The following is a 25,612-nucleotide window of genomic DNA, read 5'->3' on the forward strand; positions in this document are numbered from 1 at the left end:
CCCTTTTGAAATGTGGGTACCCCGGGTGGACTCGGTCCTGAAGGAGCCCCCAGAGCTTCAGTCCTGTTCAGGTCCCCTGCTGTGGCTCAGCATCTCACATCTGAGGCTCGGCAAAGCCATGGAGGCTGCCTCGAACAGACAGAGTCCCTGACTGGCACCCAGGGATAGGAATTTTCTGATGGAAAATAAGTTGTCTTGATCATGATTCCCTCTGCTTTAGCTCTACATGATATTTGAGAGAGTTAGACATCATCTACTTATATGTATATAATTATCTATACAGATCCAACCAGTCCATCCTAAAGGAGATCAGTCCTGTGTGTTCATTGGAAGGACTGATGTTGAAGCTGAAACTCCAATACTTTGACCACCTCATGCAAATCGTTGACTCACTGGAAAAGACCCTGATGCTGGGAGGGATTGGGGGGCAGGAGGAGAAGGGGACGACAGAGGATGAGATGGCTGGATGGCATTACCAACTTGATGACATGAGTTTGGGTGAACTCCGGGAGTTGGTGATGGACAGGGAGGCCTGGCCTGCTGTGATTCGTGGGGTCGCAAAGACTCAGACACGACTGAGTGACAGAACTGAACTGAACTGATACAAAATATATATATATATATATATATATATATATATGTATCTGTTTATTTATGGACCTTGCAGTCAAAATCTATGCTACAGGGTTAATTTACATGCATGGTCTAATACTACACTGGAGAAAGAAGTGAGACTAAATCGCTGTCTACAGTGGCTCTTTGTTGAAAATGCTGTTTTTCAGGGAACTCTGCTTAATGTTATGTGACAGCTTGGATGGGAAGGGAGTTTGGGGGAGAATGGATACATGTATATGCATGGCTGTGTGTCTTTGCTGACCACCTGAAACCATCAGAACATTATTAGTCAGCTATACTCCAATTCAAAGTTCTTTTTAAATGTAATTTTTAAAAATGCTGTTTTCTGGGACTTCCTTGATGGTCCAGTGGGTAAGACTATACTCCCAAGCATAGCAGGTCAGGGAACTAGAACCCACATGCCACAACGATGACCTGGTGTAGCCTAAATAAATAAACAAAATAAAAATTGGTGTATTTTAACGCTCTATGGTTTGCAGCGCAGCAGATTTTTTTTTCTTTTAAGGAAGATGCAGAGTTTTTTTTTTTTTCTTTTAAGGAAGATGCAGTTTAAGCAAGATGATGCAGTTTCATGTGTAAGACCGGGCATGAGTTTTCATAGAATGAAGTTTCCAAAAGGCTTGCAGGGTGCCATGGTGAGTTTCAAGAGAGTTTCTTGCCACAGTTCCTCACTAGTGGGACATGGCCCTTGTAGGAATTCTCCAATTGCAGTGGCTTATTTTTCCTAGGCAAGATCTAAAGACGACTGCTTTGCAGAGCTGTTAATCTGGAGATAAAGCCCAGGGGCATCTCTGTCCATCAGGGAGGGGTCCTGTTGCTTCAGCAGGGAGGTCACACACCCAAGAAACCATTGGGTGGCTCACCAGAAACCAGAGATGAGTTAATACAAGATAGAGTGAAGGGTTCATTGTAGGTAAAGTCTAAATGGATTGTTAGTTTTCACAGGTTCAAAGTGAAACAAGGCCATGGTGGATCATGGGCTGAGAGGTAACTCAGGGTTTCATTCTTTAAAGGGAAGATAAATGCTATCTCCTCAACCTGTGAGTCAAAAATTGAGGCAGTGTCTTTCTGGGAGAGTGCATCACTTCCTCAGGCAAGAAGGGGTGTCCCAGTCCTACAGATAAGGTTTTGAAGAGCAAAGCCCTTCACATCTATGACTCCACAAATTCAGGTGTTCTCAGCACAGAGCCCTGGGTGTTAACGGGCAGAGGCTGTTGTTCCCAGTTCCCTTCTCCTGTGGACGTGGTGGGCTCCATGGCTTTTGCTGGTCACCTGAGGACCTGTCCTCAGAAGGGTCTAGGGCTGGGTCTAATGCTGTGCTCCCCCACTGACACTTTTAGTAGTTTTTTCTTTGAACTTGTCCCACACTTATATTTTGCAATGAGCCTTGCTCATAGCTGGCCACTTGTATTCAAGTTATCTCTTTGAGTTCCCCTAAACAAACCCGCCAGGTAGGTATGACCCAAGTTTTATACAAGATGGTCCTGAGGACTAGAAAGCCATGTGTGAGGCCAAAGGCAAAACTGACTTAAAAAGTCAATTAAAATTGGCTGCAAATCTACCAGAAAATTGTCCAAACCTCAGCATGCTAAGTGGCAATGGTCTAACTCGGAGCAAAATCACCCTCTCTTCACAGGGTCTTGCCTGCCGCCTGCAGTCAACACAGCGACCTGAGAACTTCACCAGGGCATTCTCCTGTAAGGCGAGAGCTCCCATAGCGCTGTCAAAGGCCAGCTCTCTGGTGCAGATGAGACCGGAAGTGGGCGGGGCACAACCTTTAAAAGAATGAGAGGGACTTCCCTGGTGGGCCACTTGTTAAGAATCTGCCTTGCAAAGCAGGGGATGTGGGTTCAGTCCCTGACCTGGGAACTAGGATACCACGTGAAAGAAAGAAAAAGAGGTCACTCAGTTGTTTCAGACTCTTTGTGACCCCATGGACCCTGGCCCACCAGGCTCCTCCGTCCATGGAATTTTCCAGGCAAGAATAGTAGAGTGGGTTGCCATATCCTTCTCTACATGCTGTGGGGCAAGTAAGGCAGTGTGCGGAGATGAACATCCTGCATACCGCAACTGAGACCTGAAGTAAATATATATTTTTAAATCCCTTTGTAACACGGCAGCTAGGTGACATACCCAGAGGTGCCATGACAGTTCCAGGGCTGACCATAAAGGTCAAAAAGTGGGTGCTGACCCAGTTCCTGGATATCCCCACTCTTTCTGCAAAATAGCTTGCATACTCCTGCCATTCATCAGCCTATGAAATGACCACCCCTATAAACACTGACAGCCCCATACCCTGGAGCTGGGATTGCCTTCGAGGATGGCCAACGCTCTCTGTGTAGCGTGCTTCCTCCCTGGATTGACCTTCTTTCAATTCACCGTGACTCCCTCTTGAATTCCTACCTATGCAAAGCCAAGTACCCACACCTGGTGGCCATCCCAGGGACTCGGACATGACCTGGGTTGTGACCATCCTCTCTCACCCCACTCTCTTGCCCGCAGCGCTGCTGCCATCTCCTCCACCCTCAGAGATCCCTGGAGCCCTAAAAGAACACCGTCTTTTCAGTTTGTTCATTGTTTCCTTTGCTGTGCAGAAGTTTTCAGTTTGATGGATCCTACTGTCTAGCTTTGTTTTTCTGGCTTGTGCTTTTGGTGTCAAGCTCAATACCATCCTTGTGGAGACCCATGCCAAAGAGTTTTTCTCCTATGCTTTCTTTTAGGAGTTGTGTGGTTTTTGTAAACCTTTAATCTATCTTGTGTTTAATTTTGTATATGATATAAGAGGTCAACCAGGGACAGAACCTGTGTCCCCTGCATTGAAAGCTAGGGATCCTAACCACTGGATTGCCAGGGAAATTCCAGTTGTAATTGCTAATTTGTCTGTTTCTCTGCTCATTCCTATAAATTTTCTTTAAGAATTTTAAACTTCCTTTGCTAAGTACATTCTGATTCAGTAATAATATGTATTCTTGATGAATTAAACATTTATCATTAGGATAAATACCCCTCTCTATATCTGGTCCTTGTTCTAGAAGTACTTGATTGTGTCCCATGCTTAGTCACTCAGTCGTGTCTGACCCTTTGTGACCCCATAGACTGTAGCCTGCCAGGCTCCTCTGTCCATGGAGCTTCTCCAGGGAAGAACACTGGAGTGCGTTGCCATGCCCTCCTCCAGGGCATCTTCCCAAACCAGGAATCCCACCCAGGTCTCCCACATGGCAGGCAGATTCTTTACCATCTGGGCCACCAGGAAGCCTGTCAGTTAACCAATACAGCCTCCTCTGTTTACTTTAAATTAATGTTTCCACAGCATATCTGTTGTCTCAACGCTGAAGAATCTGCCTGAGATGCAGGAGATGCAGAGACATGGTTTTGATCCCTGGGAGGGGGAGATTCCCTGGAGGAGGGCATGACAACCCAGTGCAGTAAGCTTGCCTGGATGATTCCATAGGGGTCACAAGAGTGTTCTGCTTGACTGAGCTCTAAACAACAGAAGCAGCATATCTGTTTCCATCCGTTCATTTTTAATCCATTTGCCTTTATATTTGATATCTCAAGTGGGTTTTTAAATAGATAATTAATATCTGATTCTTGCTTTTGTTGTTTTTTTGTTTCTTTTTTAACTGAAATGATCATTTGTTTCCTGAAGATAGTGTCTAGAATCTTAGCATCACAGTTTATTTCATAAGGCTGAACCAAAATTGCCCCTAGTATCATAGACTTCATTTTTTTAGAGCAGTTTTAGAATTGAATGAAAAGCACAATTTTCCCCTATGATTTCAGCAACTCCACAGTCCACAGAAGGCAAAGAGTCGGACACAACTGAAGCGACTTAGCACACAGGCACACAGCCCTGATCCTGACGCCCGTTGCTGGTTTTCTGTCCAGAAGTGAAGATGTCTGCACTCTCTGAACTTTGACCCCACTCTCTTTGACTCATGAGAATTGTTGGCCTGTTTGCGTTCTTATTCCCTATGCTTTAGGCCTGGAAATCTGCAGAGGCTGGAGATGCCATAAGTCTCACTTCAGTTGTTTTCTTTTCTTTCTTTAAATGGCTGAGCACAGATAGTTTTACAATTTAATTAGTTAATTCATTAATTTGTCTGCCTTGGACCTTAATCACAGCAGGCAGAATCTAGTTGCAGCATGTGGAATCTAGTTCCCTGACTAGGGGTGGACTCAGGCACCCTGCATTGGGAGCACAGATTCCCAGCCCTAGACTGCTGGGGAAGTCCCTCACCTACCTGTTTTCTGCTCTCCTCAATTACAGTCCTGCATTGCTTGTGCCAGAGTCTGAATCAGTAGTTTCACAGGTTTTGCCTGGTTCCTTAGCTGTGTACTATAGAAGGGCAGCATACAGTCCCATTACATCCTTTTTTATTTTTAATGCTGAATTGTGGGGTCCAAGCTCTTGTCTTTGAGTGTATGGCCTTTCTTCCTGAGAAGTCAGTTCCGTGACTGGGGGCTCTTGCTGGGGATGATGGGCCTGCCACCACGTTTGCTGGAATCATTCTGTATCAACCTCCAGAGACCTCTGAATAGTTACAGGGCCTTGGAATGTACTTCAGCTCACAGAAAGGAGGACATGGCAACCCACTCCAGTATATTTGCCTGAATAATCTTATGGACACAGAAGCACTCATATCAGAACCCTTTTGAAAGGAAAGAGCATATTTGTTGGGGAAACAAATATCTGTTTTTAAGAAGGAGGTAGAACTTGAGGTGCCCCTGAGAGATGGGTTTGGAGACATAGCTGGAGGAGAGATTTTATCCAGGCCTGAGGTCAGTCAGAACAGAGGCAAGAGTGAGAGGAAAGCTAAGGGCAAGGTCGAGGAGGAGCCAGGGTCCCCCTGTCTCTGAGCTGGAAAGTGCTCAGAAGGACCTGGGAAGACCGTCAGGGATGCCCTGAAGTTTCAGAGCTGGATTTGCTGGGGAGATGCTCTGACAGATGGACAGACTGCGAAGCTCAGATGGGTGACAGAAGGTAAAGGAACTGTTCAGAAAGAACTAGTGGTCCAGCCTTATTGTGGGGTGAAAGTTGTGAAAGAGGAATAAATTCTGACAATCTTTGGAACATCAGTTGAGACCCTCTTGTGGCTTCCTCTAGGGACTGTACTTTATTTGAATTAAATGGGAGTCATTAACATTTTCTAAGCTGCCTATTTGGTAACAAGCAGCACAATAACAGAATGTTAAAAAATAATCATGATAATAATCAAGGTTCTAATTTTTTGTTAAAAGTCTTTAATTTGATTTAGCTTCTAGAGTCTTCAAGGAGGCATTTTCACACTATGTAACATTCTCCTCATGTTTCTGGACTTTTCATTTCTTCTTCCGGCAGCATCTTCGGCCACTCAGGGAACAGTGGCCTATCTGTTCCTCCCTTGGAAGGCAGCTGATCAGAGCACACCGGCCGCTTCTTTTTTGCAGTAATACTTTTGTAACCTGCTTTTGATTCCGCCATTGCCTGCGGTGAAGAAACGGAGCACACAGAAGGTTTTAGGAAGGCCGAGGTGCAAGTCCAAGGCTTTTGAAATCTCCCTAATAAGTTATATGATGCCATTCTCTGTTCTTGTATGTCTTTTTCCTCTTTCTTTACCATCTGGAGTAAAGAAGAATGGGGGGCTAACTACTAACAATGATTCTGTGGGTTCGGGTCAGTTAAGAAAGTTGCATGACAGTAGTAGCCCTCTTGTGACCTGACACCTGGGAAGCAGGGGCCACGATGGTCCCCCAAGTCCTTAAGAGACGGAAAGACTGTACCTCCAACCGCTAAGCTAAGAAAAGGGAACCTGTGCTTCTGTCCTCAGATTAAGTTCATTTTTCCTGTTGGTATTAAAGATTTACATCACTTTCTTCCTGTCTCATGAACAGGTATAATAATCCTCCCATGGAGGGATGGTTTGTGAGCTGATTAGTCTCTTAAGAGTGAATCAGAAGGGATTGAGACCATACTTTGAGATTCTTGATGGTCTTTGTCAAGAAAAAAAAAAAAAGAAAAGCTGGTAATGTCTAGTTCCCAAGCAATAAATCTCCTTTATCTAAAATTCCCAAATGAATGGAGAAGGCTGACTCTGACTAACAAATTCTCAATCCATTCAGCCCTGTCATTACCCAGCGCTTCTTACCTGGAACAGGCAGCAAGAACAAGAAGAACCACGCAAAGAGAAGGTAGTAGACCCTCACGGCTGGCTGGCTTCCCAGCTGAGACTGGACAGGACGGTGTGCTCGCTCACTTTATAAAGGCTCCAGGTCCGCAGCCATAGGGAGAAGCATTCAGCAGCTGCAATTCCTGTAATATTGCAGTGATGACAATATGACGTATTTACTGATGCTTCATGCCAAAGTCCGTTACAAAGCAGACCATGCCCATTCCCCCCAGGAGTTAACGACAAACCTTAGGGAGACTCGGAGCCTGATGTGAGCACAGGCCTGTTCTGATGCCTCTGAGCTCTGGGTGCTCGTGTGGGGCTGGCTCAGGTCTGACTGTCTGAGACGGGAAAGACCTGCCCACTCCTGGATGCAGTCCTGGTGTGTGTAGCTGGGAGCTCACCTGTGACCACTGTGTCTTCTAAGCTTTTGCCTTCTTCCGAAAGTCCTGGGCGAGCCTGAGCCCCATCAGTCCAGTCCAGGGCTGGTGTATTCAGAATCTAGGTGTAGACTGGGGCTGGGTCATGCCCTGAGCCTGCAGGGATATGCCCAAAATGGAATCACCTTTTAAGTAGTGTGGGAGGGGAGGGAAAGTGGGCTGCATTCCAGAGACTCTGTCTTGTGTCTTAGGCCTGTGATGGAGTGCAACATCTCAGGTCAAACATAGCTTATTCTTTACTGCAGTCTGAAAACCACCAAATTTGTGAGTCAGGAAGGTGTCTGACGTTTCCCTTCAGCGCTAGGGCCCTTAATTGCCAGCATGAGAGCCCTGAGAGCTCCTTCCTCGGACACAGGACCAACAGCGCCCACAGTGGTGGCTGCTTCTGCAGGGTGGGGTCTGATCAGAGCACCTGGGCCCTCATGGGTTTGAGTCGTTTGAGCAAGAATCAACTTTGGCTCTTTTAAGATGCCAAAATCTGAAGGCACTGTCACCACAGCAGAGCCTGGAGCATGCTGTCCCCTGAGGAGGGCTGCAGGGAAAATGCAGGACACCCAGTTCAGCTTGGATATCAGGAGATCAACAAACAATCTGGTAGGATAAGTATGTCCCAAGTGATGGAGAGGTCATACTCAAGCTAATGTATTTGTTGTTTATATATAAACAAATATATAAATATATATGTATAAATATATAAACAAATCTATAAATGTGTTGTTTATAGAATTCAGTAAGTAAATTTGTTTTTTGGGATTGTTGAATATTTAATAAAAACATGGTCTTTGGAATCAAACCCACTTGGGCTTGAGTTAAAGTCCTCCCTACACACAACCTGCACGGCTTTGAAGAAATTACCTTATTTCTAAATCCAGCTGTAAAACAGGGCTAAAAAAATTCATCCCATAAATAGTGCTTGAGGAATACATTTGGGAGAAGACATTAAGAGTTTTGGTGTCTCAGTAAAGAAGTCCTAATATGAACAGGTCCTAGCATGGAAAAGTCAACCTATAGGTGAATAAATAAATGGATGAATGGAGGGAATCAGGGAGGGAAGGAGGGAAGGAGAAAAGGAAGGAAGGCTCAGGCATAATCCTTAGGGTTTTGAGGGTCTGGAAAGAGCCCATTAAGTTGCTTTCTCCCAAAGTGTTCCTGAGCACAAGGAGCCACTCACCCATTCCCAACAAAACAGGGAAAAGCTTCTCATAATACGTCATGGTCTCTAGTCTTCACTCACCCACCTCTCTTCCATCTTACATGAACTGTATGTTCTGAGATTTTTCCCTCTGTCCTGAGGCAACTTAGCAATAAAAACTTTTCACCTTTAATCTTTTGATCAGCATTGGAATCTTTCACTAAGTAGAGATCTATTTTAATTTAGGGACATCAACCTAAAAATAGAATGAGTGTTTGCAGTAAGCTGTTTCAGTAAGTCTTACCTAACTCTACAGAATATCTGTGAGGGTTTTATTTCCTTGGCCCCAGCTACAGTACTTTTATAATAATAGAAAAGAAAGCATAAACTAAAAGCATTGGGTCACATTTCTCTCTTGTACTCTTATACGGAAAGCGATCCTTTACACTGACTCCCTCAATGTTAGGCATCTATTCCCACCACTTCTTCAAACACAGATGACTCTCTCTCTCTCCTGAATACCTTGCAGTTGGCTTCTCCGCCCTTCTCAGGTGGACTGCGGCCCGTCCACTCAGGCAGAGACAGCCGAGAGCCCCTGTCCATTGCCACACAGTGAGGGGCCAGGTCAACAAAGGGCAGAGGAAGGGCTGAGTGAGGTCACACAGGATGCCTCGTGATCCCTGTTGGCAGGAGTCATCCTGGGGGAGAGGGGTGGGCCCAGCCAGAGTTGATGGTATCTATCTGCCTGAGAGTGATGAGAGGAAGTGGGGGCTGCAGACACTCCTTCTGAAGAGTTTTGCTGAAAAACTAAGTGCAAAGAAATCCGAGCTCATGATTGCTCTCATGTCAATGAAGAACTGTTTCCTTCTTTTAGGTTTTATTTTTTTAAACACTGGCATTTGGGGGATATTTTTTGTTTGTCTGTTTTGGAACTATTGGCCTCTTCCTTAGCATGTGGAATCTTAGTTCCACAACCAGGGATGGATTCCAGTCCCCTGCATTGGCAGCATGAAGTCTCTAACCATTGGACACTGGGTCAATCCCTGCTGTTAGTTTCTATAGATGCAGTGCTACTGCTGCTAAGTCACTTCAGTCGTGTCTGACTCTGTGCAACCCATAGATGGCAGCCCACCAAGCTCCCACGTCCCTGGGATTCCCCAGGCAAGAACACTGGAGTGGATTGCCATTTCCTTCTCCTCTGCATGAAAGTGAAAAGTGAAGGTGAAGTCACTCAGCTGTGTCCGACTCCCAGCGACCACACAGACTGCAGCCTACCAGGCTCCTCCATCCATGGGATTTTCCAGGCAAGAGGACTGGAGTGGGGTGCAATTGCATTTGCCATAGATTGAGTAGATGGAGGCAAGAGGTGGAGCTGATTTGGGCCTCACCCACAAGTAAGCAAGAGAAATGAGATCCAGGACTCAGGTGGAAAGGATGGCTTTGGACCAGAGAACGAACCTGTTTGGTTCATGAGTCACATGGAAAAGCCATCCTCTTCTTGGTGCTGAAGTGAGAAGAGCATTCCTCCCACACAAGAGTGCAATAAGACACTCAGAAATGTTATGGCAATAAAACATTAGCAGATACATTTAGAATAAAACTTTAAAAGTTAAGCAAAAATTAAAAATTGAAATCCCAATAAAGAATATGATAAAACTTTAATAAACAGTACTACCAAACATACTCAATATTAGATAAACTGTCCATGATAAAATTTTAAAAATAAAGGATAAAAGGGATATAAGATACATGAGCTGTAAGACTGAGTCCCAAATATAAACTTTGAGATGAAAAGGAGTTGGCAGATGCACCATGGGCATTTCTGTGAAAAAAGAAATATAAAGCTGAGCAAATGTTTAGAGCTGTTATCATTTTTTTCCTCCATTAAACACACACAGGTTTGTCTCTTTTGAGCTCCTCATTTTAGGCTCAAGGCATGATTTTAAGCAATTGCTGTTTTGATTTCCTGTTGCAGCTTCACAAATTGCCACCAGCTAAGTGGCTTAAAGGAACACATACTTGTTATTGTGGTTCTGAGGATCCAAAGTCCCAAATGGGTCTCGCTGGCTTCAAATCACGGTGTCAGCAGGATGCTGTTCCCTCTGGAGGCTTCCATCCTTTTCATGCTTAGAAGCTGCCTGCCCTCCCTGGCTTATGGCCCCCTCCATGTAAACGGGAGCCAGGGCTGGTTTAGTCTCTCAGCCCACGTCTCTGACACTGAGCTGCATCCCTCCTCCACATCTAAGGCTCCTTGTAAGGAGATGGCATTGGGCACAGTCAGTTAATCCAGGTCATTTCCTTACCTTAAGGGCCAATGTCTAGGTACCTTAATTCCATGTGTGCTGGAATTGTCGCTTGTCATGTGTCTGCCCTTTCAGGCTACTAAAACAGAAACACCAAAGGCTAGGGGGTCTTTTTTTGCACTTTATTTTTTAATTGAAGGATGATTGCTTTACAGAATTTTGAGGTTTTCTGTCATACATCAACAAGAATCATCCAAGGGTTCACCCATGTCCCCTCCCTCCCGAAACCTCGTCCTGTCTCCTTCCCCATCCCACCCTCCAGCTGGTCGCAGAGCCCCCGTCAGAGTTCCTTGAATGATACAGCTAATTCCCACTGGCTGTTTTACATGTGGTATTGTAATAGGTGGCTGATTAACAACAGACCTCCACTTCTCAGATTTGGAGGCTGGGAGCTCCAGGATCAAGACAGAGCAGGTGGCTAGTGGATGTCAGTTTTCTCCCTGTGTCCTCAGAGGGCACAACGGTGAGCAATCTCTCTGGGGCCTCTTTCATAAAGGCCCTCATTTCAACCAGGAGGATCCCACCCTCATGACCAAATCGCCTCCCAAATACCCTGTCTCCTAACACCATCCCCTTGGTGACCTCAGCTTGCACTGAGGGAAGAGTTAGTGTGAAGACCAGAGAGCTGCTCACACATACCGCGTGCACCAGCCAGGCTCTTGGTTTAACTGGGAAACCCTCTGAAGAAACTGCAGGCAGGCTGAGGTCCGCGTGCTCAGCCTGCCCTGGCGGGCTCTGAGTTCCGTGCTATGTTGTCCTCACTGAATTGTGCTTCCACAGGACTGGTTCTTCCATCGCATTTAGTTGCATCCTATCATGTCCACACAGAGAGACATGCTTTGTCCATGTCAACTGTGTCATTCAACTGATGACAGTTGGTGAAGCAATGTCTCGGCTCAATACCCGGCACATACAGGAATAGGACAAGGCCATTCCTACAGAGACCTTATTGTCCAAAAGGGAACCAGAAGTGTATCCACGTGTGCACAAGGAAGGCGGAAGAAGCATAAACCAAACGGAAGTGAGGGTTACAGGGGGACAGAGGAGGGGGTTTCCTCCTGAGCAGGGGTCGGGGGTTTCCTACCAGACTGGTGTTCTGGTGATTCTGGACCCGTGGGGTGCATGTTTGAGGGGAGATGAGGGGCAGGCCAGGGTGCCCTGAGCCAGGAAGCAGGAAGGACAGCAGACAGAGGGGCTGGGGAAGGTCAGGCCCCCAAGCAACAGGGGTTTCAGAGCACCCACTAAAATTCCCCCATGGTTCCCGTAAGGAGCTCAGAGAGCATCCTTAGGGATTTGGGAATTAGCCTGGAATCAGACACCGCACAACAACGTCAGTGACCAGTGGGCAATTCTTTAATTTTGAACAAAATTTATTCTGGTTTCAATTTTAGATGCTCTGTCGAAGGGTGCAGTTTCTGACTCCGCATCAGTCCTGGCCACCTCTTCGCCTTCTTTTATCTTCATCTGCAGCATTTTACTGCAGACCCAAAACAGGTGCCAATCTGTCTCATGCGTCCAGGGCACCTCTTCGGCAGACAGATGCCAAAATTAAAACGGCAGGTTAGAGAATTTCTTATTCCTTGAGTAAATCCTAGAAAGAAAAAGAAGAGGGTATAAACGTGTCAGCAGGAAAAGCGGCATCTTGAGAAGGGCAGCTGTGTGCCCTCTGAGCAAGGCCCTGGGGCTTTCTTTGCTGAGATATGGACACGGCCTCATGACAACAGGATGTGAGTCCAGGACACCGTGGACCAGTTTCCAGGCAGACGCTGACCCTGTCCGGGCTCCGGTGGACCCTCTCATTTCTAGAAGCAGAGGCTGAGGGACTGGGGCGTGAGGAGCACGGTTGTGTGCGGGGTCATCTGCACCACGAGGCCAAAGACCTGTAAGCTCTGCTGCATCCACCTTCTGGTCAGGAGTCAGAAGTGGCCCGTAGGCGTCTATTTTCACTGTTTAGTTTTCCAGCACAAGGAGTCAGTCAAGTAGTGGAGCTGAGATAGGAGGAAAAGATGCAGCTGACAGTGGAAGAACTGTTGAAAGAGAACTTACTCTCAAAGTAACTTACAACTGAGAGTGATAATGGTTTGGAAAAAAAACTTTTGTATCATGGTCTCTACTGACTCAGAGCTCTCACCGCTGGAGAGAGTCAGCCCCTCTCCTCCTCCCTTTGTGGTTTCTTCCTGACCAGCGGCCTTCCCGCTTTCCTCACAGGCTCTCCTCATCCCTTTGTGGTTTCCTCCTGACCAGAGGCCTATCCCCTTTCCTCACAGGCTCTCCTCATCCCTTTGTGGTTTCCTCCTGACCAGCAGCCTTCTGGCCTTCCTCATGTGCTCTCCTCCTCCCTTTGTGGTTTCCTCCTGACCAGTGGCCTTCCCGCTTTCCTCACACGCTCTCCTCCTCCCCTTGTGGTTTCCTCCTGACCAGCCGCCTTTCCATCTCGGTCACACGTCTTTTTCCTCCTGACTGCAAGGCACCTCTGGTCCCTCTATTTCCCCCCACAGGGATTGAACACGGGCCCCGGGCACTGAGTGGCCGTCATCCTTAACCCCCTGGCCTCTCTCCCTGCCACTGTGTAAGAGCTGGGTTACAGTCATAAACAACACTGATGACAAGGGCTTTTCAACTTCATTTTGACATCTAATCAGTTGTTAGGTCTCAGGCTCCGCATCCTCTCTCTCCCTCCTTCCCTCCTTCCTACATATTTTCATCCTATTTCTGGCAATATCAAGGGTAAGTTGAAAATTAGACATCCGATCCTGCACACTGCTTTGGATGTGGTGCCTCCCAGCTGTGGAGCGAGGGTCGCATCATCAGCGCCGTGTCCTGGAGGACCTTCCTGCTGAGGAGACGCAGCACGGAGCGTCCCAAGAGCAGCTCCCAAAGCCCAGGCTCGGCCTGACTCTCCTCTGGACTTCTCTGGTTGCCCAGAGCCGCCCCCCTTCAAGTAGAAAGATGTATAAAGCGACATTCTGCGCTTCTGTCATGGGACAAAATCAGATTTCTTGCTTTTATGAAAAAGATAAAAAGGAGAGTCACTTAACAGAGGCACCTTCTGTTTCCTCCTCATGAAACCAATGTGGAGACGGGCTCAGAAGCTTTGACTCGCTGGAGTGGCTTAGAAACAGCCAGGAACTTTGCAGGGAGGTTCTCAGACCCCTCTCGCTACTAAGTACTCAGCGCTGGCTTCTCAGAAGCATCACACACGGTGGGTTTAGTCTGACCCCGTGTAGATGAGGGTAGCAGGACAGAAGGAGGTAGAAACAGGAGAGAGAGCCCGCGGCTCCCCCGGGGCTCCCAGGAGCTCACCTGACCCAGCAGACAGGACCAGGAAGAGGAGCGCGAGGAGCAGGTGATGGAGCCTCATGCTGGCGGCCGGAGCTCTGGGGCTGACGCTGGAGAAGAGGCTGTGCTTGCCGCTTTATAAAGGTCCCAGGTTCCGGGAGGAATTCCGCGCTGGCTGTGGATTTGGTTCTTATGAACTGGTTAACTGAGTCTCTATCTGTGTGTCATGGGAGTGGCCTTTATAGCACAGAGCAGGGTCAGTCACTCTTATGCTAATGAGGCTGTTGAAAACCCCACAAAAAGCTTTCCTGCCTCCCTTTTGACCAGATACTTCTCCCTGGAAGTCAGTTCAGCTGTTGGGCAAGGGTGTGGCAAGGCCCAGGGGCCTGTCTCCCCTGGCAGGGGCACAGACTTCTTGCTCAACCTTGGCTTACCCGCTCCCCAGCCCCACCCTCACCCCTGCAGGGCTTTGAATCTGCCCACTGGTTTCCTGTTCAGAAGGACATGGCAACCCACACCAGTCCTCTTGCCGGGAAAATTTCAAGGTTGGAGAAGCCTGGTGGGCTACAGTCCATGGGGTTGCAGAGAGTTGGACAGGACTGAGTGACTCCACTTTCTTTATTTCTCTAGTTCTCTTGGGAAGGAAATGGCAACCAACTCCAGTGTTTTTGCCTGGAGAGTCCCATGAACGTAGGGGCCTGGTGTGCTGTAGTCTGTGGGGTTGCAGAGAGGCAGACACAACTAAGCAACTCACACATACACTGTTTTCCTGAAAGGCTGTTTCAAGCCCAAATAGGGACTGACTCGTCCAGAGGCAGTTTCACACCCTGGGCAAGACTTGCTGACTCCCAGCATCCGCAGAGACAGCCATCCTCTTTCGGGCCCCTGGGGCCCTGAGGGAAGAGACCCAGTGGTCCCAACCCTCTCCCCACGCCAGCTAGCCTGTTACGGGTTGGCAGCAACAGTTGCTGCCAAAGTCTTGGTTTTCTCTGCCCACCGGAGCTGAATAAAACTTGTGGAGACAGAGTTTGGAGCAAAGGGAAAGATAGTTTTAACCCTGAAGCTGGCAGACGGGAGAACACATGCCTCATGGAGTCTCTCTCCCCTCCGTTGGGAATCGAGGGCATCATACAATTGGTGCTCTCAGTCAGGGGTTGGAGATACACCACAAGAGGTCTTGGGGTCCTGAATGATCTCTTTTTGGGCTGTTTGGAAACAGTCAAGGCCAGAATCAGGTAGCTGGTTTTCGGGTCTGGCAGTTGGTCCTGGTGGTTGGGTCCATTGTCCTTTGGGGATTTCCTGGCAACTTTCTTCCTGTAATACAGAAGGGGGAAAGCAAACCACTAGGGGGTGGCTTCCAAAGAGTGTACCGTAAAGATAAGCATCAACATGAGCTACCACAGAGCAAAGGAAGGGAAATTAAACTACAAGGGGAGGTTTATGATGCGATAGAGTTAAGTATCAGGATGTGGCTAGACTAAATTAAAGGATAACAGATGCAGATGTGACTCCTGCAGAAAAGGAGGGCAATAGGTTCCGGATGTAGTTTGCATAATCGGTTAGTCTTCTGATACGAAGAAACTTGGTTATCAGTGCAGACTGTAGGTTAGGAACAGTTAAAGTGGAGAAAGATGCAAAAGGGAAAAAAGAAAGAGGGAAAAAATACTTTTCTTAATACACTGCAAGACAATCACATGCCAGTCTCATAAAATCTCAGTGGGACACGTGATGGGCAGATGGGTGCTTCCTTTCCTTTCATCAGAGACAGAGTGGGAGGAGGATACTGCCACTGAATGCATCTCCCCAGCCTAGTATCACTAAGGCCCAGCAGTGGGGATCCCTTCACTGGATTAAGAGGGACCTCCATCACTAAGTAACAGCCCTCATTTAGTAACATCCATCCATCTCAGTGCTGGAGAGACACTGACCTGGCTTTTCAGAAATGCTAAAGCTCAGGATGGAGCTTGCCATGCAGCTCTGAGTAGAACTCCAAGACCTTTAGAAATGTGGGTACCCCGGGTGGACCTGGTCCTGAAGGAGCCTCCAGAACTTCAGTCCTGTTCAGGTTCCCCACTGTGGCTCAGCATCTCACCTGTGAGGCTCGGCAAAGCCATGCAGGGTGCCTCCAACAGACAGAGTCCCTGGCTGGCACCCAGGCATAGAAATTTTCTGATGGGAAATAAGTTGTCTTGATCATGATTCCTTCTACTTTAGCTCTACATGATATTTGAGAGAGGTAGACATCATCTACTTATATATATATCATTATCTATACAGATCCAACCAGTCCATCCTAAAGGAGATCAGTCCTGTGTGTTCATTGGAAGGACTGATGTTGAAGCTGACACTCCAATACTTTGACCACCTCATGCAAAGAGTTGACTCACTGGAAAAGACCCTGATGCTGGGAGGGATTGGGGGCAGGAGGAGAAGGGGATGACAGAGGATGAGATGGCTGGATGGCATTACCAAATTGATGACATGAGTTTGGGTGAACTCTGGGAGTTGGTGATGGACAGGGAGACCTGGCATGGTGTGATTTCATGGGGTTGCAAAGATTCAGACAGAACTCTGAGCTGAACTGATACATAAGGTATATATATGTATCTGTTTATTTATGGACCTTGCAGTCAAAATCTATGCTACAGGGTTAATTTACATACATGCTCTAATACTACACTGGAGAAAGAAGTGAGACTAATTCGTTGTCTGCAGTGGCTGTTCATTGAAAATGCTGTTTTTCAGGGAATTCTGCTTAATGTTATGTGACAGCTTGGATGGGAAGGGAGTTTGGGGGAGAATGGATACCTGTATACGCATGGCTGTGTCTCTTTGCTGTCCATCTGAAACCATCACAACATTATTAGTCAGCTATACTCCAATTCAAAGTGTTTTTTAAATGTAGTTTTTAAAAATGCTGTTTTCCGGGACTTCCTTGATGGTCCAGTGGGTAAGACTGTACTCCCAAGCATAGCAGGTCAGGGAACTAGAACCCACACGCCACAATGACGACCTGGTGTAGCCTGAATAAATAAACAAAATAAAAATTCGTGTGTTTTAATGATCTATGGTTTGCAGCACAGCAGATTTTTTTTTCTTTTAAGGAAGATGCAGAGTTTTTTTTTTCTCTTAAGGAAGATGCAGTTTAAGCAAGATGATGCAGTTTCATGTGTAAGACCGGGCATGAGTTTTCACAGAAGGAAGTTTCCAATAGGCTTGCATGGTGCCATGGTGAATTTCAAGAGAGTTTCTTGCCGCAGTTCCTCACTAGTGGGACATGGCCCTTGTAGGAATTCTCCAATTGCAGTGGCTTATTTTTCCTAGGCAAGATCTAAAGATGACTGCTTTGCAGAGATGTTAATCTGGAGCTAAAGCCCAGGGGCATCTCTGTCCATCAGGGAGGGGTCCTGTTGCTTCAGCAAGGAGGTCACACACCCAAGAAACCATGGGGTGGCTCACCAGAAACCAGAGATGAGTTTAATATAAGATGGAGGGAAGGGTTCATTGTAGGTAAAGTCTAAATGGATTATTAGTTTTCACAGTTTAAAAACCAAACAAGGCCATGTGGATCATGGTTGCTTCATGCCTGGGCTGAGAGGCAACTCAGGGTCTCATTCTTTAAAGGGAAGATAAATGCTGTGTCCCCAAACCTTTAACCTGTGAGTAGGAAATTGAGGCAGTGTCTTTCTGGGAGAGTGCATCACTTCCTCAGGCAAGAAGGGGTGTCCCAGTCCTACAGATAAGGTTTTGAAGAGCAAATCCTTTCACCTCTATGACTCCACAAACTCAGGTGTTGTCAGCATGGAGCCCTGGGTGTTAATGGGCAGAGGCTGTTGTTCCCAGTTCCCTTCTCCTGTGGATGGGGTGGGTGCCATGGCTTCTGATGGTCACCTGAGTCACACCTGTCCTCAGAAGTGGACTAGGGCTGAGTCTAATGCTGTGCTCCCCCACTGACACTTTTGCTAATTTGTCTGTTTCTCCGCTTATTCCTATAAGTTTTCTTTAAGAATTTTAAACTTTCTTTGCTAAGTACATTCTGATTCACTACTCAGATGTATTTTTTTTTCATTTATTTTTATTAGTTGGAGGCTAATTACTTCACAACATTGCAGTGGGTTTTGTCATACATTGACATGAGTCAGCCATAGATTTACACGTATTCCCCATCCCGATCCCCCTCCCACCTCCCTCTCTACCCGATCCCTCTGGGTCTTCCCAGTGCACCAGGCCCAAGCACTTGTCTCATGCATCCAGCCTGGGCTGGTGATCTGTTTCACTATAGATAATATACATGCTGTTCTTTCAAAACATCCCACCCTCACCTTCTCCCACAGCGTTCAAAAGTCTGTTCTGTACTTCTGTGTCTCTTTATCTGTTTTGCATATAGGGTTATCATTACCATCTTTCGAAATTCCATATATATGTGTTAGCATGCTGTAATGTTCTTTATCTTTCTGGCTTACTTCACTCTGTATAATGGGCTCCAATTTCATTATTCTTCCATCTCATTATTCTTGATGAATTAAACATTTTCTCATTAGGATAAGTACCCATCTCTATATCTGGTCCTTGTCCTAGAAGTTACTTAATTGTGTCCCATGCTTAGTCACTCAGTTGTGTCTCACACTTTGTGACCCCATAGACTGTAGCCTGCCAGGTTCCTCTGTCCATGGGGATTCTCCAGGCAAGAACAATGGAGTGGGTTGCCATGCCCTCCTCCAGGGCATCTTCCCTAACTAGGAATCACACCCAGGTCTCCCACAGGGCAGGCAGATTCTTTACCATCGAGCCACCAGGAAGCCAGTCAATTAACCAATACAGCCTCCTCTGTTTACTTTAAATTAATGTTTCCACAGCATATCTGTTGTCTCAACAGTGAAGAATCTGCCTGAGATGCAGGAGATGCGGAGACATGGTTTTGATCCCTGGGTGGGGGAGATTCCCTGAAGGAGGGCATGGCAACCTGGTGCAGTAACCTTGCCTGGATGATTCCATAGGGGTCTCAAGAATGTTGGACAGGATTGAACTTCTAAACAACAGCAGCAGCATATCTGTTTCCATCCTTTCACTTTAAATCCATTTGCCTTTATATTTGATATCTTAAGTGAGGTTTTTTTTAATAGATAATTGATATTATTCTTTTTCTTGTTGTTGTTGTTGCTTTTACTGAAATGATCATTTGTTTCCTTAAGATAGTGTCTAGAATCTTAGCATCACAGTTTATCCCATAAGGCTGAACCAAAATTCCATCTAGTATCATAGACTTCATTTTTTTAGAGCAGTTTTGGAATTGAATGAAAAGTACAGTTTTCCCCTATGCTTTCAGCAACTCCACAGTCCACAGAGTGGCAAATAGTCGGACACAACTGGAGCGACTTAGCACACAGGCACACAGTGCTGATCCTGAGGCCTGTTGCCGGTTTTCTGTCCAGAAGTGAAGATGTCTGTACTCTCTGAACTTTGACCCCACTCTCTTCGACTCAGAAGAATTGTTGGCCTGTTTGGGTTCTTGTTCCCTATATTTAGGCCTGGAAATCTGTAGAGGCTGGAGATGTCATAAGTCTCACTTCAGTTTTTTTTTTTTTCTTTTCTCTTAAATGGTTGAGCACAGATATTTTAAGCATTTAATTAGCTAATTCATTCATTTGACTGCCTTGGACCTTGGACAGAATCTAGCTGAAGCATGTGGGATCTAGTTCCGTGACCAGGGGTGGACCCAGGCGCCCTGAGCTGGGAGCACAGAATCCCAGCCCCAGACCTCCGGGGAAGCCCCTCACCTACCTGTTTTCTGCTCTCCTCATTACGGTCCTGCATTGCTTGTGCCAGAGTCTGAATCAGCAGTTTCACAGGTTTTGCCTGGTTCCTTAGTCGTGTAATGTAGAAGGGCAGCATACAGTCCCATCATGTCCTTTTTCTTTTTTTTTTAATGCTGAATTTTGGGGTCCAAGCTGTTGTCTTTGAGTGTTTGCCCTTTCTTCCTGAGAACTCAGTTCCTTGACTTGGGGCTCTAGTTGGGGGTGATGGACCTGCCATCACATTTGCTGGAATCATGCTGTATCAACCTCCAGAGACCATTAAAAAGGTACAGTGCCTCGGAATGTACTTCAGTTCACATAAAGGAGGACATGGCAACCCACTGCAGTATATTTGCCTGAAGAGTCTTATGAACAGTGGAGCCTGGTGGGCCCCAGTCCATGGGGTCACAATAAACACTTGTTGAGGAGCTTTTGTGCCAAAACATTGGGCCAGGAGTGTTGAAATGATGAAGCGTCCTTCAAAATCTGCAACCAAATATGGAGATTGGAAATATGCAAATGTAGTGAATGTAAAAATCAAGCAGGAGTCATAGATGGAGCACTCAGATCAGAACCCTTTTAAAAGGAAAGATCATATTTGTTGGGGAAACAAATGTGTATTTTTAAGAAGGAGGTAGATTTTGAGGTGCCCCTGAGAGATGGGTTTGGAGACATAGCTGGAAGAGAGATTTTACCCAGGCCTGAGTTCAGTCGGAACAGAAGCAAGAGTGAGAGGAAAGCTAAGGGCAAGGTTGAGGAGGAGCCAGGTTCCCCGTGTCTCTGAGCTGGAAAGTGCTCAGAAGGACCTGGGAAGACCCTCAGGGATGCCCTGAAGTTTCAGAGCTGGATTTGCTGGGGAGATGCTCTGACAGATGGACAGACTGCACAGCTCAGATGGGTGACAGAAGGCAAAGGAAGTGTTTCAGAAAGAACAAGTGGTCCAGTGTCATTGTGGGGTGAAAGTTGTGAAAGAGGAATAAAATCTGACAATCTTTGGAACATCATCTGAGAGCCTCTTGTGGCTTCCTCTAGGGATTATACTTTATTTGAATTAAAGGGGAGTCATTAACACTTTCTAAGTTGCCTGTTTGGTAACAACTAGCACAATAAAGAGAATGTTAAAAAATAATCATGATAATAATCAAGCTTCTAATTCTTTGTTAAAAGTCTTTAATTTGATTTGGCTTGTGGAGTCTATAAGGAGGCATTTTCACACTATGCAACGCTCTCCTCGTGATGCTGGATTTTTCATTTCTTTTTCTGGAAGCATTTTCGGCCACTAAGGGCACAGCGGCCTATCTGTTCCTCATTTGGAAGGCAGCCAATCAGAGCACACCGGCCGCTTCTTCTTTTGCAATAATCCTTTTGAAACCCGCTTACGATTCCGCTATTGCCTAAGCTGAAGAAACGAAGCGTACGGAAGGATTTAGGAAGGCCGCGGTGCAAGTCCAGGGCGTTTGGAATCCCTCTAGTAAGTTATACATCGCCATTTTTTGTTCTTTTATGTCTTTTTCCTTTCTCTATACCATCTGGAGCAAAGAAGAAGGTGGGGCTAGCTACCCACCATGCGTCTGTGGGTTCGGCTCAGCTGAGAAAGTGGCGTGACCGTGGCAGCCCCCTTGTGAACTGACACCTGGGAGGCAGGGGTCACGATGGTCCCCGGGTCCTTAAGAGACCGAAAGACTGTACCTCCAACCGCTAAGCTAATAAAAGGGAACCTGTGCTTCTGTCCTCAGATTAAGTTCGATTTCCTGTTGGTATTAAAAGATTTACACATAAAATAAATAAATAAAGATTTACATCACTTTCTTCCTGTCTCATGAACAGGTATAACAATCCTCCCGTGGAGGGATGGTCTGTGAGCTGATTAGTCTCTTAAGAGTGAATCAGAAGCGATGGAGACCCTACTTTGAGCTTCTTGATGGTCTTTGTCAAGTAAAATAAAGGAGAAAAACTGGTAATGTCCAGTTCTCAAGCAACAAAACTAGTTTATCTAAAATTCCCAAATGAATGGAGAGGGCTGACTCTGACTGACAAATTCTCAATCCATTCAGTCCTGTCATTTCCCAGCACATCTTACCTGGAACAGGCAGCAAGAACAAGAAGAGGAACTCAAAGAGAAGGTAGTAGACCCTCATGGCTGGCTAGCTTCGCAGGTGAGACTGGACAGGATGGTGTGCTCGCTCACTTTATAAAGGCTCCAGGTCCACAGCCACAGGGAGAAGCATTCAGCAGCTGCAATTCCTGTAATATTACAGGGATGACAATATGATGCATTTCCTTAAGCTTCATGCCAAGGTCCCTTACAAAGCAGACCATGCCCATTCCCCCCAGGAGTTAATTACAAACCTCAGGGAAACTCAGAGCCTGATGTGAGCACAGGCCTGTTCTGTTGCCTCTGAGGTCTGGGTGCTCATGTAGGCTGGCTCATGTCTGGCTGTCTGAGACAGGAAAGACCTGTCCACTCCTGGATGCAGTCCTGGGGCATGTAGCTGGGAGCTCACCTGTGCCCACTGTGGTCTTCTAAGCTTTTGCCTTCTTCCTAAAGTCCTGGGAGAATCTGAGCCCCATGAATCCAGTCCAAGGCTGGTGTATTCAGAATCTAGGTGTAGACTGGTGCTGGGTCATGCCCTGGGCCTGCAGGGATACACCCAGAATGGAATCACCTTTTAAGTAGTGTGGGAAGGAAGGGAAAGTGGGCTGCATTCCAGAGACTCTGTCCTGTGTCCTTGGCCTGTGATGGAGTGCAGCATCTCAGGTCAAACACAGCATATACTTTACTGCGGTCTGAAAAACCACCAAATTCGTGAGTCAGGAAGGTGTCTGATGTTTCCCTTCAGGGCTGGGCCCATTAATCGCCAGCATGAGAGTCCTGAGAGCGCCTTCCTCGGACACAGGACCAGCAGCGCCCACAGTGGTGGCTGCTCCTCGGGGGTGGGGTTTGCTTAGAACCCCTAGTCCCTCACGGGTTGGCGTCATTTGAGCAAGAATTAACTTTGTCTCTTTTAAGATGCTAAGATCTGGAGGCGCTGTTACCACAGCACAGCCTGGAGCATGCTGTCTCCTGAGGAGGGCTGCAGGGAAAATGTAGGACACCCAGTTTAACTTGGATTTCAGGTGATCAACAAATGATCTGGTAGGATAAGTATATCCCAAGTGATGCAGAGATCACACTTAAGCTAAAGTATTTTTTATTTATATATAAACAAATATATAAATATATATATATAAACAAATATATAAATTTGTTGTTTATATAATTCAGTAAGTGAATTAGTTTTCTGGGATTGTTGAATATTTCATAAAAGATGATCTTCGGAATTAAACCCACTTGGGCTTGAGTTAACGTCCTCCCTACACACAACCTGCACGATTTGTTTTTTTCTTTCATTTATTTTTATTAGTTGGAGTCTAATTGCTTTGCAATATTCTAGTGGTATTTGCCATACATTGACATGAATCAGCCATGGATTTACATGTATTCCCCATCCCGATCCCCCTCCCACCTCCCTCTCTACCCGATCCCTCTGGGTCTTCCCAGTGCACCAGGCCTGAGCACTTGTCTCATGCATCCAACCTGGGCTGGTGATCTGTTTCACCCTAGATAATATACTTGTATCCATGCTGTTCTCTAGAAACATCCCAACCTCGCCTTCTCCCACAGAGTCCAAAAGTCTGTTCTGTACATCTGTGTCTCTTTTTCTGTTTTGCATATAGGGTTCTCATTACCATCTTTCTAAATTCCATATATATGTGTTAGTATACTGTAATGGTCTTATCTTTCTGGCTTACTTCTTCACTCTGTATAATGGGATCCAGTTTCATCCATCTCACTAGAACTTATTCAAATGAATTCTTTTTAATGGCTGAGTAATATTCCATGGTATATATGTACCACAGCTTCCTTATGCATTCATCTGCTGATGGGCATCTAGGTTGCTTCCATGTCCTGGCTATTATAAACAGTGCTGTGATGAATATTGGGGTGTATGTGTCTCTTTCAGATCTTGTTTCCTCGGTGTGTATGCCCAGGAGTGGGATTGCTGGTTCATATGGGAGTGCTATTTCCAGTTTTTTAAGTAATCTCCACACTATTCTCCATTGCGGTTGTACTAGTTTACATTCGCACCAACATTGTTAGAGGGTTCCCTTTTCTCCACACCCTCTCCAGCATTTATTGCTTGTAGACTTTTGGATAGCAGCCATCGTGACTGGCGTGTAATGGTACCTCATTGTGGTTTAGTTGCAGGATATAAAATTGACACACAAAAATCCCTTGCATTCCTATACACTAACAATGATAAAACAGAAAGAGAAATTAAGGAAACAATACCATTCACCATTGCAAGAAAAAGAATAAAATACTTAGGAGTATATCTACCTCAAGAAACAAAGGACCTATATATAGAAAACTATAAAACACTGATGAAAGAAATCAAAGAGGACACAAACAGATGGAGACATATACTGTGTTCCCGGATTGGAAGAATCAATATTGTCAAAATGGCTATACTACCCTAAGCAATCTATAGATTCAATGCAATCCCTATCAAGCTACCAATGGTATTTTTCACAGAACCTGCACGACTTTGAACAAATTACCTTATTTCTAATCCCAGCTGAAAAACGAGATTAAAAACACCTATCCCGTAAATAGTGCTGTGAGGAATACATTTGGGATAAGACATTAAAAGTTTTGGTGTCTCAGTAAAGAGGAAGTGGTCAATGTAATTTTCTATTACTATTAGTGTTACTGTTAGTCACATGAAATGACCTGGAACCTGTAAAGTCTCCTGTAAATGTTGTCTATCAGCTTTACAATTTATGGACTTACTACCAACTAGTTATGGGCAATCATGGGAGACTATTTTTCACTTTAAGCTTCTCTTTCCTTATTTGAAAAATGGAGCATATTGTATACGCATGCTTCTTTCAGATATATCATTCAGTTGCTATATATTTCAGCATATCACTGAATGAGGAATCAACCTGACTTTCCCTACTCCAGGCTCCAAGTTTGGAGCCAGCTTAGCCACCAGTTACCTGATGTCCTCTGAATAAGACATATGAGTAAGAGGAAGAGAAGATACAGGAGTCTCATGATGGAAGAGGAGCTTTCTGGATTCCAGGTCGACCCAGCAGTGTCTGATGGCACACCTGAATTGGGCAGGTGATGTGGGAAAGAGTTTGACCAACAGGTAGAGAGAAAGGACTTGTATTCCGACTGGTGGTGGTACTGTGCTCTGTCTGGTTGGACTGTTTGCAACCCCGGGGGATGTAGCCTACTAGGTTCCTCTGTTGATGGAATCTTCCAGGCAAGAGTACTGGAGTGGGTTGCCATTTCCTACTCCAGGGGATCTTACTGATCCAGGGATCGGATCTGGGTCTCCTGTGTTTCCTTACCACTGTGCCACCTGGGAAGTCCCTAGTAGAGATATTCAGTTATGGCCTGGGAGTAATTTGAGGGTGTCTCATCTGTGGACTCAGGGTCCCAGACCCAAGTGTCTCCCTTTTGTAAAGGAAGAGGTTTGCAGGAAGTCAGCATTTGCACATTGGTTGTGACTTCTCCTTATGGCTCTGCGGTTTGGTTTATTTATTTATTTTTTTTTTTGAGAAATATCATTCAAAATAGCATTCTGTTAACAAATTATTCATTTATTTATTCAGCTTTCTTGCATATCTCTGCATCTGTCTCTTTATCCTTTCAGAATAAATACTGCCCCCCCCCCCCGCCTCCCTCCACACAACTTTTGTAACTAGAAAGCAAGAAGAATTTTGGAAACAGAAATGGTCTTTTCTCCTTTTGCACTCTCAACATATTTCTTGCTACCATTTCCAGAGAGACTGATCCATCCTAAGCAAGCTTACCAGGTCATCT

At 45.9% G+C, this 25,612-nt stretch overlaps 1 protein-coding gene and 1 pseudogene across 1 annotated transcript; both read right to left on the minus strand.

Moving 5' to 3' along the window:
- Nucleotides 1-5,958: 5,958 nt before the first annotated feature.
- On the minus strand, nt 5,959-8,960 carry LOC122432283 (annotated as a pseudogene).
- A 12,022-nt stretch (nt 8,961-20,982) lies between these two features.
- LOC122432341 (beta-defensin 103A-like) lies at nt 20,983-21,872 on the minus strand. The gene is made up of 2 exons (XM_043454183.1): nt 21,815-21,872; nt 20,983-21,128 (listed from the first exon to the last, which is right to left on the minus strand). Exons 1-2 carry the CDS (start codon nt 21,870-21,872, stop codon nt 20,983-20,985), a joined length of 204 nt encoding a protein of 67 aa, XP_043310118.1.
- Nucleotides 21,873-25,612: the final 3,740 nt, after the last annotated feature.

This window comes from Cervus canadensis, chromosome 31 (assembly GCF_019320065.1).
Source record: "Cervus canadensis isolate Bull #8, Minnesota chromosome 31, ASM1932006v1, whole genome shotgun sequence".
Lineage (NCBI taxonomy): Eukaryota > Metazoa > Chordata > Mammalia > Artiodactyla > Cervidae > Cervus > Cervus canadensis.

Coding starts and splice junctions, on each gene's coding strand:
- LOC122432341 (XM_043454183.1), bottom strand. CDS start 21,872: ATGAGGGTCTACTACCTTCTCTTTGAGTTCCTCTTCTTGTTCTTGCTG. Junction 21,129..21,814: donor GTTCTTGCTGCCTGTTCCAG/GTAAGATGTGCT, acceptor TCTTCAGCTTAG/GCAATAGCGGAATCGTAAGC.